The following is a 15,707-nucleotide window of genomic DNA, read 5'->3' as shown; positions in this document are numbered from 1 at the left end:
ATAATTAAAAGATAAATAAATAAAAAGATTCCTCTGCCTCTCTAAACTTAACGTACTCATTAGCCTCTGAAAAACTGCCACCTGAGTGGCCTGGGTGGCAGTTCTCACAAGATTAGATTAGATTAGATTAAATTAGTGCCGACAGCGGGACCAAACCCAGAAACAACTAAGAAGTGAGATGATTGGATGTAAGAAGACGTTCTGGCAAAAAAAACAAAGAACTGGTGTAAATACCTTGTAAAATGAAACAGAGAGTTTACCTTCCTAAAGAGCAGCAGGATGGGACACAGTTACACGTTCTATAAGATTAGTAACTGAGATTATAGCGTCTACCACGGGGGAAGGAACGGCGTAAATCACCATGAAAAATCAGCCAATCACAAGCGCCACAAATACACACTGCCTTAAAAAGTGTTAAAGGATGTAAAGTCTGTAATAAATGTGTCTAAACAGTCATTAGTAAATACCAGAGAACCAATTATAAGAAAATATATAATGAAAATAAAATGTTAATGTCTAACTTAAAGACAAGCAACGTGAAATTAACAGTAAATATGGAATGTGTTGACTTGGATATGAACTGTAAGTATATTAAATAAACACATGGGCTTCATATACACATTTATGTTTTCATTTAGGCTGTTTTATAAATTAGGAATTAGAGCTGGGTGATATATCAAGATATATAGAGTTTTCTATTTTGACGATATAGAAAATGACAATATTACACACACACACACACATATATATATATATATATATATATATATATATATATATATAGCTTATTTGGTATCAAAATACTTGTTTTGGCAGTTGCTGCTTTTACTTCTCAGAACAACGTGTAAAGCACAGTTAAATGGATTAATGACTGTGTCCTAACCCAGACCTTCCCCATAACAAGCCACACTACAGAACTCACTCACACATGCTGTCCCTTACAAAAGTGCTATTTTTTCATTTTGTTGTGATTCTGATTCTGAAACGTAGCACATATTGTGCAGCTGTTTGTTAATAAATGAGACTGTGTCACATTTTGCGTCAGTAAATGTAACCTATAATTGTCTTTCTGGTCAGAAATATCAAGATTTATATCATATATCACCATTTTGAGAAAATATATTGAGATATGAGTTTTGGTCCGTATCGCCCAGCCCTAGTAGGAATATTTACAGCATTTCAATGTCAACAAAGGTAGGCCGACCAGCTTCTGATCACATAATTGTAAATTATTACAATTATTAGTAGGTGGTTGAAAAGTGGCTATTATAGATTTCTTGTACACTTGCATTAAAATATAAAGGATACTGGAGCTTGGTTGGGGGGCTCGTAGCGGGCACCACAACATTTACAATATTTTCAAATCCAAAACTTGACAGGCATGTGCGAGAGGAATAAAAAATATAAATAAATATAAGACTAACTGTGGTGGAGTGATAATAGTGAAGTTAGAGGGTAAAAGCAGTGCCACAGACAGGGTTAGGGTTAGTAGTGTGTGTAATCAGTGGAGAGAGCGGTCAAACACTCACCCGTGCAGCCAGCCCACAGTTATTGTGGTGGTGACAGTCCCGAGGCTCCACTCGGGAGCCAGAGCAGTAGTATTTCTGCTTTACGAGCCAGTCGTCGATTCCTTTCCTGGCCAAGCAGGCATTGACTACAAAACTATCACCTGAAACACAGGAACGCGCACTTAAACTCCATCTTTCTGAGGTTTGTAGTGGACACAGTTTCCCTCACAGCCGACGGGATGCGCTGCCTTACTGTGACTGAGCAAAGTGAGAAATAACCAAAGTACTGCATTTAGCTTACCTTCAGGACTCTCCCTAGGTTTACAAATAGCGGCTACGGGAAAACAAAAAAACAAATCCTCATTACTCCAAAGTCTCAAAGCAGAACAACTACAGCTGTATCTGTGTGTTTTTCCTCCATTATAATAAAAGGAATAAAAGCTCACCATGCTTCGAGTGCAGTTTACCCATTTCTAGGCATCGAGGAGCAGTTAATAAACCATCCACTGTGTATAATCCAATAGCGTGTGTTGGTATCCACACGGACAGGGAAGGAGACTGAGCTCAGAGCGGGACACAGTCCACACTTTGATCTCAGCTCACAGGACCATTACCCAAAATACGCAGCCCCACTTCCGCCCAGCGTCTTCACAATAAAAGCATACGGGAGCGGCAACGAAACAACAAAGAAAGAAAAAAAGAAAAATAATTACCAGAGCTTCCAATGCGTGAGGAATGTATTCATATACTGTATGTGTGCAAATAAATAACAAAATCCCCAAACCACTTTTTCCTGCTGAAAACAAATATATTTCTAATTTAAGTATTTCAGTTTTTTTAATATATATATATATATATATATATATATATTTTTTTTCCCTTTGAAACACGTAAGACTGTCCTCTATGTCAGTGGTTCTCAAATTTGTTTGGTTCAAGTACCCCCTTTCTCTTATTACTGAATCCAAAGTATCCCCTTTGTCCGGCTACAATATTTTGCTCAGAATAATATTAAAAAAACAACCACTATAGAGCATAATAATTGAATTAATAAGTGATAACACACATTTTATAGAATCTAACTGTGTGAATAAGCGGAAAGACACAGTTTTCAGTGTTTCCTGAATAGATGTATTTCTATAGTTTTTATCATTTACGTCATCTCCCTCCTAGTGATCAAGATCATTTCCATCATCATTATGATTGTCATTTTAAATTAAAAGTAAACATTATAAAACCCCACATTTTGAATTCCTCCATTTATTAACCCCCCCCCTCTCTCTTTCTCTCTCTCAAGTACCCCCTATTGTCATTGCGTGCCCCCATTTGAGAAACACTGCTTTAATGAATTAATTAGGCTATTGGCTGACAATGGGGACTTTTTCCACAAACCACCACTGTTAGCCCCGCCCCTCCTCTAAAAACTATAGCACCTGTTAAATATACAATCTGTGGGAGTCAGTTGGATTGGGAGAATTGTGAATGGAGTGATAAAGTGAGTAGTGAGTAGCTAGTAAACATAGCATATATTATTCTTTCTTTGGAGATTTTACAGGAAAGGGGTGTGTCTTAACTGCTCTAGGAGCCCCGCCCTCATACAGAGCTTTTTTTTAAATTCCCAGCCTAGACGCACTTAAGCAACACCTCAGGGTTTAGTTACAGTTTAATTTGATTTTGTTGCAGGCACCACATATGTTATTGAGGCCAACAAAAATTCTTAGTTTACTGATAATAAACAGCCTAGTTTAACACAGAAAGTGTATATTTGTACGGTTGCCATATGGACAACCCCCGATGCTAATGGTACGGTTACCAAAGTACACGTAGGTAGCTTCTAGGGTTAGGTTTAGGGTTAGGGTTTAACCCAATATCGCAACCATTTTTAGGGTTAGGCTTAGGGTAAGTTTTGCTCTTTGTCACATGCCCTAAACTGGCCAATGACTGACCTATCACGTGACCTAAACTGGCTAATGACTGACCTATCACGTGACCTAAACTGGCCAATGACTGACCTATCACGTGACCTAAACTGGCCAAATAGGGGCGCTGCGTATGGATAGAATTTCGCTTTATTGATAGGGCAACCGTACGGATAGCCACTGCCTTTACCATATGGTGATTATAACAAATGAGGTTAGATTATACTTAATTATTCACACAATGATAAGTTTACTCATTACAGCAGCCAAAGGTAAAGACTAAATGGAATATAACAATACAGCACAGCACAGATACATATAAGCAACATGAGATAAGAATGATATAGCGTTATATATTGAATAGTTTTGCACATGATAAGAAGCATCATTTATTTTATTAGGTAGATAAATAGTGCAAGTGGAGACACAGGAAACAACACTATGAGGTTGTGTGATGTTGAACAGTCTGACGGCAGATGAGATAAACAACCTGCAGTAACACTCCTTCTTTTACACTGTGGGTATGGAGACCCCATATAGACCCCACAGTGTTATGTTGGGGCTGGATGTTGGCTTGGCTAATATCCTCCTGTCACAAATATCATAATATCTTGAAATATTTAGTTTTTTATTATTTCCAATCTTGCAAAACAAAAAGAACCTTGAGAAAGTAAACCATGTCATCTAACAATAGATTGGAAAAACAATAAAGTAAAATTATCATTTAATTTACAAATAATACATTTAAATTTTCATTTAATTCATAAATAATAAGTTTGAATTTTTATTTATTTTATAAACAATAAATTTGAATAGTGGCAGCTTGATTGTGAAATGACAAGGTATTTGGGGTACAGTATTTTCAAAGAAATATTTATCTAAATTTAAATAATGAAAAAAATCTGAATTTCATGTTACAAAGTGACAACATGAACTCCAATAGTCTGGATTTATTTTTAAAATCGCCTGTCTAAATAGTTTAGACTGGTGGTTTTTAAAATGTTCTTGAACAACCGTCCAAGTCTTCCACAAAGGTATAGGTGTTATTTTTGGTGGTGTACTTAAAAACAGTAGCTTGCACTTTAAATTAGGGAAAGGGGGGGAAATGTGTGAGAAAAAAAATTAGTAAATATGGGGAGGGTAAGAGTTTGAGTCACAAAATAAAGATGTAGTTGAATGATGAATGGGATCATGACATAACCAATATACAGTAAATCCATTTAATTTGTGCAGGAAACAAAGATACTTTGGATTTTATTGTGAAAATTTGGAACCACAACTTCCAGTCATAACTGATTTCTCTTTTCAGTGGACACATTCATCCACATATCAAAAACATTAGAAAACCTCACCAAACTAACCAAATATCAGTTGGATCTGTGTAAAATTCTAAATTTGGACAGCAACTCAAATTCCAAGCAAAATTTCCTGTAGTTTGTCTTTGAACTGTTGAGTTGTGCTTGTGTTAATCCTGGTTGGTAATCTGCACAGGATCTGTTTGGATCCATACAACTATCCATTCATATTTATATTAATACTTTTGATAAATAGTTGACACAGGTCTATGAAGCAAAGCTGACAAAAGTATCAAAAACAAAAGGCTGGTTTCACAGGACTTTTTTTATTTTTACTATTTGGCAGCTAATCAAATGTGGATGATCTGCATAACTGAGACTTGACTTCTTTGGAAGAGCATGAAGTGGATGTTTTTATTCCTCTTTGACCTTCCTATATTTGTTCATTTTAGTAATAAGCCAGATCTACAATAATGCCCTCGCATGTGCTTCCTCACCAGGGCAAAATCATTCCTCTCCCTCTCTGTTCCACATTCCTGACATGAGAATAAGGTTTTCTTTTAACTGAGGCAGCAGATGAAGGCAAACTAAGACTCTTTTGATGTCTTCAGACAGAATCCACTGTGCCATTTGGCAGCCAGTAACCCAGTGTGACAGCAATAAAACACACAGTAGGCGTCGTCTTCACAGAAAGTAACAGCAGTGGTCCAGAAATTATCTTTAGAAATTGCCATGTCAGTTAATGTTATTAACGTAAACTAATATTTGACATAAGAACAGAATTTTTGGTCCAAACAAGTCTCAAACCTATACCCATCCAAGAAGGAATGTCAATTGTGCATTTTACTCAAGTGAATCTTAAGATGTGTTGCACAAATAAAATACCTTTTTTAAAACATATATCTGTTAACATTGTGGAAAATCAAATTATGGAAAATAATGTGCTTCATTCTTGAATAACATTGATTTCTGTGGACACATCACTCTTGGAAAATGTTGAAAACATGTCTTATTTTATTTTTTCTCGAAGTCTGAAAACAAGAGAAGCATTGTACAGTTTCAAAACATAGTATTAAAACTAAATTGCACTTCAGCAAAGAGTGCTAAAGTGCTGCTAATGGTCTCCAAATTATCACCCAAGTATACCGCCAGGAAGTCAGAACTGTGTTTAAGTTTATAGGTCAGGTTTTATGTACTCAAGTGCTTCCGGCACATCAGCGTGACTCAGCGTGACTACACACTGGCAAACTGGAATGTGCAGTTCATCCTTTTAAAAGATGGATGCACCTGGAAAGCTACACTAGGGTTGTATTATTTAACTTTAGCTTGGAGACCAGTGATGTATCTACCTATTCATTGCACTATGAAAGCAATAAGGTTAACACTAGTGTTTTTAAATAGTTACCTTTGTCAATGAGGTAATATATTCATAGAATGGATGATTGTGGCGATCAGTTACTTTCATAATTCACCCATTGACTGTGAAATAATGGGGAACATTGTGTTGAGAAGGCAGATGTATTTTGGTGTGACTCAGTGTGTGCACTGTGATGTTAGAGGGCTATAGAGAAGTGTGGGTGAACACGTTGCCTCCGACTCCTGTTCACCGGCTCTACATTATCGAGAGAGTGGCTTGGCTTTATTTGCGCCTCTGCGCCATTTCTGGATTCAGCACTACTTCCGTCTCTCCCGTGCCCAGTTTGACGACCTGCTAACCCGCATTGGCGCTCGCATCTCCTACCAGGACCGGTTAGTGTTTTTTTTCTTCTCATTACTCTGAATACATCATGGTTGGGGAACGCTCCTGATTGGTCGATGCGCCCCAATATGCCCCAAAAGTTCAACAATCTCAACTCCATGTCAAAAGCTTGAAATCTCAGAACGCACAGTGCTCGCCGCACGTAAAGTTTCAAAACGCATCCACCATATATTGTCTATGTAAACCTGACGCTGTTGACACTTTGGACGCGTTTGGTGTGAATATGCCATAAATCAAGGTTGAGTGCGTTCCCTATTGTATTGGCCTGGGTTCCAATCAGGCCCAGGCTCTATGCTGTATGTCTTTCTCCATCACTCAACTGTCCATATAATCAATAATCAGTAAATGTCTGTTTTTCTCTCTTCCAATACTTGATTTTTATCAGGTTGTTCAGAAGGATGAGGCAAGATAGAACTTCAACACACCTCCATGGCATTTATCCAAGTATTTGTCCTACGTGAAGAGGAAGGTGTTTTCTGCCCTCCAGTGGGAATGGGCATCGTCATTGACGGTGTGGAGGTGCTAAATGAGCTTTCCTCTGTCACCTTTGCTTGTGTCATGCTGTTTGGCCTCATCTACACCTTAAACATGAAATATCCAGAAGGGCTTGAAAAAACTTTTGAGGCCTTCCAAAGAATCATCATAAACATAGAAAGTAGAAAAATGATACGAAGGGTACAGAACCTCGCAGCAAAGCTGCATGATCTTAAGTACACTCTTTCTGCCAATTTCTGCTGGAAATATGTGACCTGGCAGTGTCATTTCAGAATGTTATTGAAGGCAAGTTGGGCGCTTCCACAGCTTAACAAAAAGCACTCAATGTTTAGTAGAGCCATGAAATATAAAAATGTAACTTGTGTGAAACACCTTTGATTTTGGAATCAGGCAAAAAGGAAAAGTTGTTTGTTTACCTTTACACTAACAAAGTCTTTCATTTTCAATTTTCACAGGTATCTAAGCAGAACTAATTTTTGTTCGTGGTGGAATTAATTGTTTCAGGAAATTTAAAAATCCTCTTTAGTTTTAAGAACATTTTTTATTTCAAGGCACGCCGTGGACATTTTGACCTAAAGAGTTGACCCATATGAGTTATTTTAAATGATTCCTCAGGCCAATACACAGCGCTTGACAGTATCAATGCTCCGAGCCGGGCTTCCCTCTTGAAATACGACTATGTAAGTTTGGAGGAGACGGATAGGGTGAGTGTTTGACCGTCTTTCACCGTCATGTGACCTTCAGAATACCTGGAGAACGTTTCACTTTATGGCAGTCACGTGACCACAGGCTCAGATATATATAGTTCCCACGAGACGTCACAGCATACGGACATTTCCCAACCCGGCGCCATTGCTGTGGGCAGCTGAAACGAGTTAGCCTCTGATCACAGCCAAAAGAGCACAATATAGTAGTTTTGTGTTGGATTAATGGTGCACTAATCGCCACGATAGTTCAGTTAAACGTGGATTTTTTAGTAAGGGAAGTCGGAAAGTCAGATCCATGGTGGGGCTGCTCCTCCAGCCCATAGGCTGTAGCCGCGGTGCGACCCCAGCCCTTAGAGCCAATCTTTATCCCGAAGTTACAGGTCAACTACTGTCTGCATACACAATCAAAAGACAAGGGAGGCGGTGCTTGTGGCCACTAGGGGTGCTTGCATGAAAGTTACCGGTCTAGCGCCCCTAGTGGCCAAAAGTTGCACAGCGTGCCTTTAAGGTAATGTAGAATTTTGCTCTTTACAAATGTATTTTTTTTCTAAATTGTGAAAAACTAAAATAAATGGCTGTAACAAGTTTACACATTTAAAAAAAAAAAGTATTGTGTGTAATTAACTCGTATCAACAAAAACATTAGTCTTTGGTTTTTTCTCAAAGATATGAGCACATCACCCGTACCTTAGGATGTGCTTGACACATGTCCCAGCCTCAGTCTTCCAGTCAGTGGTTTCCGCAGCCTGACTCCATTATCACATGTTTCACCGAGATGAATCAGGCTTCTCTTTGAACTAGTCTGCCACATGCACACAGATGAGCTTGTTATTACAGCAACTCGCCCAAAATTTGCTGGGAAAGAAGGTCCATCCCTCTAACACACTTCCTGTACTTTAAAGAGGCCAACGGAGAGATGGCTTTGTGGTACCCATTTCCCATTTTTCTTTGATGCTCATGAGAGTGGAGGTGGTGGGTGGCTGGGGGGCTTAAATGCATGCTAACCCCCAAACCCCCAATCAATCCCCATTATCAATGAATGCTGTTATATTGCCCTGACACTATGGAGAGTTACAAAATAAATGGGCCTAATATTTGGGTAATATTAGGTCATTTGTCAAAGCCATTGGACATCTGACTCACAATTACTGTCTTCTCTGCTACTGTAAAATGCCTCGGACAGCAAAAACACATTCCTCAGACACCTGCCTGATTAATGTCTGTATTTACTGGCCTGAAACCGTGCCTACCTTGGTGGCCTGTGCTGGATCATTCCACTATATAACTGGACATTCACCATGGAAACATAAATAAAGAAGAGACATTAACACATTCAGATTTATGGAGGATCTAAAGTTTCATCCAAATTTATGTCAATGCAACAATGTCTCTGGCTTGATGCCTGGTGATTCTACAACAGGCGATGCTGCTAGGTGGTGAAGATGTGAAGCAAATAGAACGAAAGAAGCAGCTGCTGCTTCCTTCAAGCTGAAGCACGTGACTGTTGCCTTTATCAGTTGTAAAATGAGCAGAACACAATTGTGACTGAAGTACACATTTGATTCCTGTGGTGGATGGGACTCAACCCATTGTGGCAACCCAGCGTGGGATGTATCAGGCAAACTGTTACTATAGGAGCAAAGGATGAGGCACACCTTTTTTAGGGTGCCAGTCCATAACAGGGGGGAAATTCAATGACAGATAGTCACAAGCACACACATATACTGAACTGTATATATTTGTACCTACAGTATATAGAAGTACAGCAAACCTAGCTTACATGTTTTTGAAGGGTGGAAGGAAACGAGAATACTACATCCTAGAGGAAAACGTGTAAGCTGCACCCATTTACGTATGCTGGACAGAGCCGCATGCATTAATTACCTCTACACTCTGATTATTATTTTTATCCTTATATTATTACAACTTATTGAATAGCTTGAACAGTAGAGGTCCAGAAATTATCTTTAGCAATTGCCATGTCAGTTAATGTTATTAACGTAAACTAATATTTGACATAAGAACAGGATTTTTGGTCCAAACAAGTCTCAAACCTATACCCATCCAAGAAGGAATGTCAATTATGCATAGTTTAATTCCTACTTATTTTTATTCTATTATGATTACGTATTTTGTCATTTTCCAAGTTCTAAAACTTTGCTTTACTTTTTTTTGTGATAATAACCTTTTTAAAGCTTTTTAGTGTTCTGCACATGCTGCTTAACAATCATAAAATACATGTGTTATTATACTTGAAAATTGTTTTTGATAAAAAGTAAATTATATTTTCATTTGTCCTCTCTTTGGTCATAGCAACTTGATGTTTTATTAAACCTGAAGGTATCTTGACGATCATACATGCAATCTTTTAAATTTCTTAGAAATCAGCCAAATGCACTCTTTAAAAGACCTTTCTTATCAAGACTGCTGATCAGATACTTATTATTAGTTTGTAGTGTAAAACAGGTCTTGCTCAAAAATTCCTTTTTATCTCAACAGCAGCATATAAAACACCTCTAACAGGGCCTGTAGCTCACAGACATGTCTCTTTTGTAAAGTGTGTTGGCTGTAAAAAGAGCGGTGAGGAGAGGCAGTGTGCTGTGAAAGATTAGTTGTAGACTTATAGGCTCAACGCTGCCTCTTAATTTGACCAACATCGCAACCTCTCCAGATTTATGATGAATATTTTCTGCTTCTGTACTTCTCTTTACTATCTGCACTCAACACTGGTGGCTTTTTGTTAAGCTGTGGGGTGTAGCCTCATCCAGAATGAGGACACAATTAGTCTATTCAGTGGAAAACAGTGGGGTTCCCCCTTTGATGTTGGGATCAAATGAAGGAGCTCTGTGTTTTTGTCCAAAATGACAGGCTTGCCAGGTTTGCTAATGGGTAGCTAATAGAAAGAGAGATTTATGATGATCATTAATTACAGTCTGTCATGTGTTAGGTTAGAATGGATAAGATAGTGAGCAAGAAAAGAAAGAAGGGTGGAACATAGGATGCAAAAAGACATAGGGTTAAATGAAGTAGAGGAAAGAGGGCTGACTGTGCACTGAAAGGGGAAATTGGAAATTAGTGTATCAACAAAAAAAAAGGACAACCAGAAGATCTGCAAAGATATCTTTACAAAAACCTTGGCTTGAAAGAAGAAGAAGAAGAAGAAGAAGAAGAAGAAGAAGAAGAAGAAAGCAGGAGGAGATAAATCGTCCTTTCCCAAAGATAAGAGCAGCCACCAGGACGAAGCTTCAAAGAGCAGGAGATACTCCCATGGGAGCGTGCCATAAACCTTTTACCATCTTCAGAGGAAAATTCAGCCCCTGATTCAAACATGCCCAAGCTCTCAGCACCAAGCACTCTGCAGGCGTCCAGGGCCCAGTGACTCCGGGGTGACACACACACTTCCAAGAAACTCTGCCTTTGAACTGCTTGGGCTCATGTTGAGTGGCGATGGTGATCTGCACATAAGGTGCAAATGTGAATAGTTAATGAGAAGAAAAGCAAAATGTGAGACCCTGCCACTCCCACCACAGGGACGATGAGTGATCCCCGCTATCAGCATCAACCAGCACAGCTCTCTTCTTCTTGTACACACAGTATTTGATTTCATGCTGAGCCACTATTAATGTCCCTGCCAACAGTAGCCTCTCCTTTGTGATTTAGGAAAGGTGTTACTTGCTAGTGGATGTTACTGTGAGTTCTGGATAAATGAGAGTGTCATTAATACTGAGCCCATCCAGTGACCTGTGAGAGACTAAGTCACATCTCATCCCTACAGGGCTTGGCACCAGTGGGGCCACTAGGCCAGACAAGGTTTACTTAACTAAGCTCCAAGTCCCTCACACAACGCCGCTTAGTACTATGGAATTCATTATTCTGGGCGGTTGATGAGTGGCTGTGTTTTGATAGTTTTAGCCAGACATGGAATCTGCTTGTGTTTAGTCGCAGATAACATAAACCAAGTATTTAATCTTCCTCAGTCCATTATCAGACTAATACCAAACATTTTGTAGCGATTTCACTGCCTAAAAGGTCATAGAGTTTGAGCTGTAAGAGTTCCCATCCAGTGCTAGTAAATGGCCATAGTTGCAAGGCGTTTTTAATTCAGAATTAGTTATTCCGAATTAAATTATTTAGAATTAAAGTTTTCTGCTTTGTGTTTATATGGAAATAGTAATTGCGAATTGAGGTTTACATGGAAAACCGGTTTATTCAGCTTTATTCAATTCCGCTTTAGATCTGCGGGTTGGGAAGGGTTCTGAATGGACAGGGTGAGAACGTGAGGTATCACGTCTATTGGGAAAAAACACACAGCAAACCATTTCTTTTTGGCTACAACATAGAAGACCACATGAGAACTGTTTTCACTTTTATTTTGATTGTAGTTTAGAAGCAACAGCTGGACAATAACATACTGTTTCACTTTGGTCAGCGGAGCAGAAGGAGATAAAGCAACACAGAAGAGAGATAGAAGTCCGTACTTTGGTCAATCAGAGCCAGTGGTTAATGCAACAGCTGTTCTATCTCTATCTAGAGGATGTTGAGTGAAAAATGAACTTCATGATGATCCACGCGTCATTAGTGAAGCTCTGGTGCTTCATGTCCCTATGAAACCTGTTCCAGTTGCTTTTTTTGTTTTTTTCTGCACATGCTATCAAAGGTCAACACTACAAGAAGTGCAATCTTTTTAAGACAGCAAAGCATGTTTTGTTATTGCAATTGAATAAATGAATTTATTTTATTGCATAATTGTGACCATCACCAGCCCTCCCCAAGGAAGGGTAAGAAACACTTTATTAAAGGGAGGATATAAAAAGAGAGGGCAGTGTTGCACCTGGGTGAGGGAGGGAGGGGAACAGGGAGGAGCGACTCAAGGTAGGAAGGGGAAAGGGTGGGGAAGAGTTGATTATTTTAAAGTGAGAGTGAGATGTGAAGATGTACTTGTGTATATTGTGCTTATTGTGTTGTGTAATCAAGCCAGTCTGGTGACAAGTGTGAAGCTTAAGTATAATGGTGGTGGCTGTGAACATAGGGAGGGAGCGAGTGGTAATACCTAAAACTGGTGTTTGGGATCAACGTGTCTAAGGTTAATCCCAGTACAAGTTTTATCCCATAGCCCAAGGCATGCCAGTGCAACGTAGACCAATGTATGTGCAAGAACCACTACTGCAAACCCAAGTGCTGCCCCAAACCCGGAGATGCAGCCAGGCCACCAGAGAGAGCAGGAGCCAGAGAGCCCCAGGCCACCCCCCCACGGCCAAGCAGCCCCCCAGACGTCCCCAAGATCCTAAGCCGAGAGGCGGTCACCGCCACCCACATACACACCCGAGAAAGCCCCAAGGAGCCGAGGACCCAGCACACCCCGCTACCGACCCTAACCCTCCAAGGGGAGGGCCCAGGGAGCCCCCCGCCTGAGACCCACCCAAAACCCACACCCAGCAGACGGCCAGAGCAGCGACGAATGGGCAGCCGGCTGGCGCCCAGGCCAGAAGGTCCCGAAATAGAAGCAGCACCGGGAGGAGCCTGCCCAGGGACGAGGACCACATCCCCAGACACACTCCGCGGCACACACCCTGTGCGGAACAGCAACCCCCAGCCAAGGGCACCCCGGACCCACCCAACGGTCCGCAGATTGCAGGACAGACTTACCAGATGGCCAACAGCAACCTCAACCAGCTAGTGCCGCCCCCCAGCAAACAGCATCATCCCGAAGCGTCTATTCCGGTTCCTGATGTCCTTGTGTGTGTAATAAGTCCGTGTGTCCATGTGAATGTCTGTATGTTTATGCTTATGTTCATCCACCCTTTTCATTATATTCATGTCTTTTAAGGCTCTTAATAAATAAATAGTCTCTGCTCTAGTCCGGGCGACCGTCTTGGATTATGTCCTCACCAGCGCATCATTGCAGCAAGTCGCGCATGCGAAGAACAACCAGAATTAACTTACAGTGGAATTGAGTGTTTACAAGAAAGGGGAAGTATTTAATTTTGAATTAAAATCGGAATAAACCAGCCACCTAATTGAGATTAAATTTTAATTTGAAATAAAATTAGCATTATGAATTAAGTGCTAACGAGGTCAATTTGAAAAGGATTTAACTTTTATTCCTAATTAAAGGTTAATTAAAGCTCCCATGTAAAAATTGGCCGATGAAGCTGAATACCACACAAAGACTCTTTTCTAAATGTTCCCTTCATTCTTGTAACATTATTCATTTTACTGGGCATCCAAACAGAAACAAATATATCTCAATCAATAGATAATGAAATAGAATAGTACAGCTAAGTGTCAGTTTAAAACTGAAATATGCATATATTCCAATACAAATAGTTATTTTGTTTTATATTTAGCAGGCTACTGAATTTCATTCAATTTAATTATATGAAAACAATGCTCTCCTGGATCACAACACTATGTTTAGAAATAATAAGACGGATCATATATCCTCACTTGCTAGAAAAAAATAATAATAAATAAGATAAAGAATCAAGAAAAACAATCTAAAGTGTTGCTCTTGTAAAAGCACCCCTTTTGTGTGTTTACTGAGAGAAATCTTGTAAAACATATCATTTACCAGAGTGCAGAGTGCTGTCAGTAGAAACAGGCATGCCTCCAGCCGTTTTGTAAGGCATGCACTTATTGTTTTCCAGGACACTAAAATATTTCTGAGCTGGCTCAAGGCCATCTCCAAAGAATTTAGCCCATGGATGCAAAACAGGAGAGCATCGAGGGCATTTCAAAAGAGAAGCTATAACAGCAACACTAATTATTCACTTCATGGTTTCTCCCTAAACCCCTTCAACCACTGCACGACACAATGAGCACAATAGAAAGCCGCCACTTCTGTTACAGTACATACCATACCGGTCTATATCTGTCCCAAACAAACAAGGATGATGTTACATTACTGCTTTAAGCCCTTTTCTTTCTGTCTAAGTGTTTTGCAGATAAACCATATCTGAAAATGGGGAGAATGAGGCTTTGTCTGCATAGTCCCTCCTATCTCCTTTCCTATCCACTTTTCCTTAACCTCCTGTATGATGTCACAGGGTTAAAGAATAGTGTTAAGAGAGTAGTTTAGGAAAGGCCATCATGTTGTTTTGACAATAAGATGCACTTCCACTAGCTGATGTAATAATCCAACGCGGTAAAGGTGAGCGATATCTACTGTGGGGAAAAAACTACAAAATTCCAAAAATGGACTTAAAGCACATTTATAACACTTTGCCTCTAACCGCTGATATAATCTCAAATATCACACGGTTTGAATGTACAGTAAATCAAAGGAAAACAGGCTACCAGGCTACGAGGGACAAAAGTGAAACTAACACGTCACATTTTCCACACAGAAATCAACATTTATGCAAGATATAGGCCTACATAACGTTGTAGACATACACATGTAGGGTGACTGTGGATACGGTGGTAGAGGGTTCGAGAGGTTTAAATGTCATTGCTGCAGGGAGCTGTGGCATTATCTGGTCTCTTTTGGTAAAGGATTCATCAGTGTTTCCTAGGCTAAAGGATGTTATAAAGCAAGCATTGAGCCTCCTTTCCTTAGATTTTAGAGAATTGGAATGCTCTTTATCATGGCCGCCACTTAAACACTTCCAGGGGTTAAGGAAAAGTGAACCGGAAATGAGATAAAGGGAATATTCAGACGCAGACTGAGATTAGGTTTATGGAGACTATATTGATGGATGATGTCGAAGTGTCAAAATAGAAGACATGACTAAAATATGAAATTTACCACCATGCTCTCCTCTTAGCAGAAGAAGTACTGGTACCTTATTGCTTTTCTTCCCGGTTAGTGTTGCTCTTGGTTGAAAGTTTATTTTATGCTCTCTCTGGGGTCTATTCTCCCATGCGCGTAAGTCCAAAAAGCCACACAGCAGCGCTGTTTTTGGCTGAGTGCTGTTTTTGGCTGAGCGCTATTCTCCCCTTGTACTTAAGTCAGTAGCTGCGTGCCTTCATCACAGTTACGTACTGTGGGTGAAGCAGTACTGAAATGTGGGTGTTCCCATTCAA

General features: G+C 39.8%; 1 protein-coding gene across 1 annotated transcript in view; it reads right to left on the bottom strand.

The window, feature by feature from the left end:
• The window catches only part of nkd1 (NKD inhibitor of WNT signaling pathway 1), a 47,328-nt gene extending 45,233 nt beyond the window's left edge, over nt 1-2,095 (bottom strand). Inside the window, exons 1-3 of the mRNA XM_028442381.1 lie at nt 1,955-2,095; nt 1,810-1,842; nt 1,530-1,669 (exon numbers count right to left, since the gene is read on the bottom strand). Of these exons, the coding sequence (XP_028298182.1) occupies nt 1,530-1,669; nt 1,810-1,842; nt 1,955-1,979 (198 nt within the window). The 5' untranslated portion in view covers nt 1,980-2,095. The remainder of the gene's footprint in view (nt 1-1,529; nt 1,670-1,809; nt 1,843-1,954) is intronic.
• Nucleotides 2,096-15,707: the final 13,612 nt, after the last annotated feature.

This window comes from Gouania willdenowi, chromosome 3 (genome assembly GCF_900634775.1).
Source record: "Gouania willdenowi chromosome 3, fGouWil2.1, whole genome shotgun sequence".
In the NCBI taxonomy this organism is placed as follows: Eukaryota; Metazoa; Chordata; class Actinopteri; order Blenniiformes; family Gobiesocidae; genus Gouania; species Gouania willdenowi.
The sequence above is the reverse complement of the archived record's forward strand: the minus strand, read 5'-3'. Positions and strand labels throughout refer to the sequence as shown.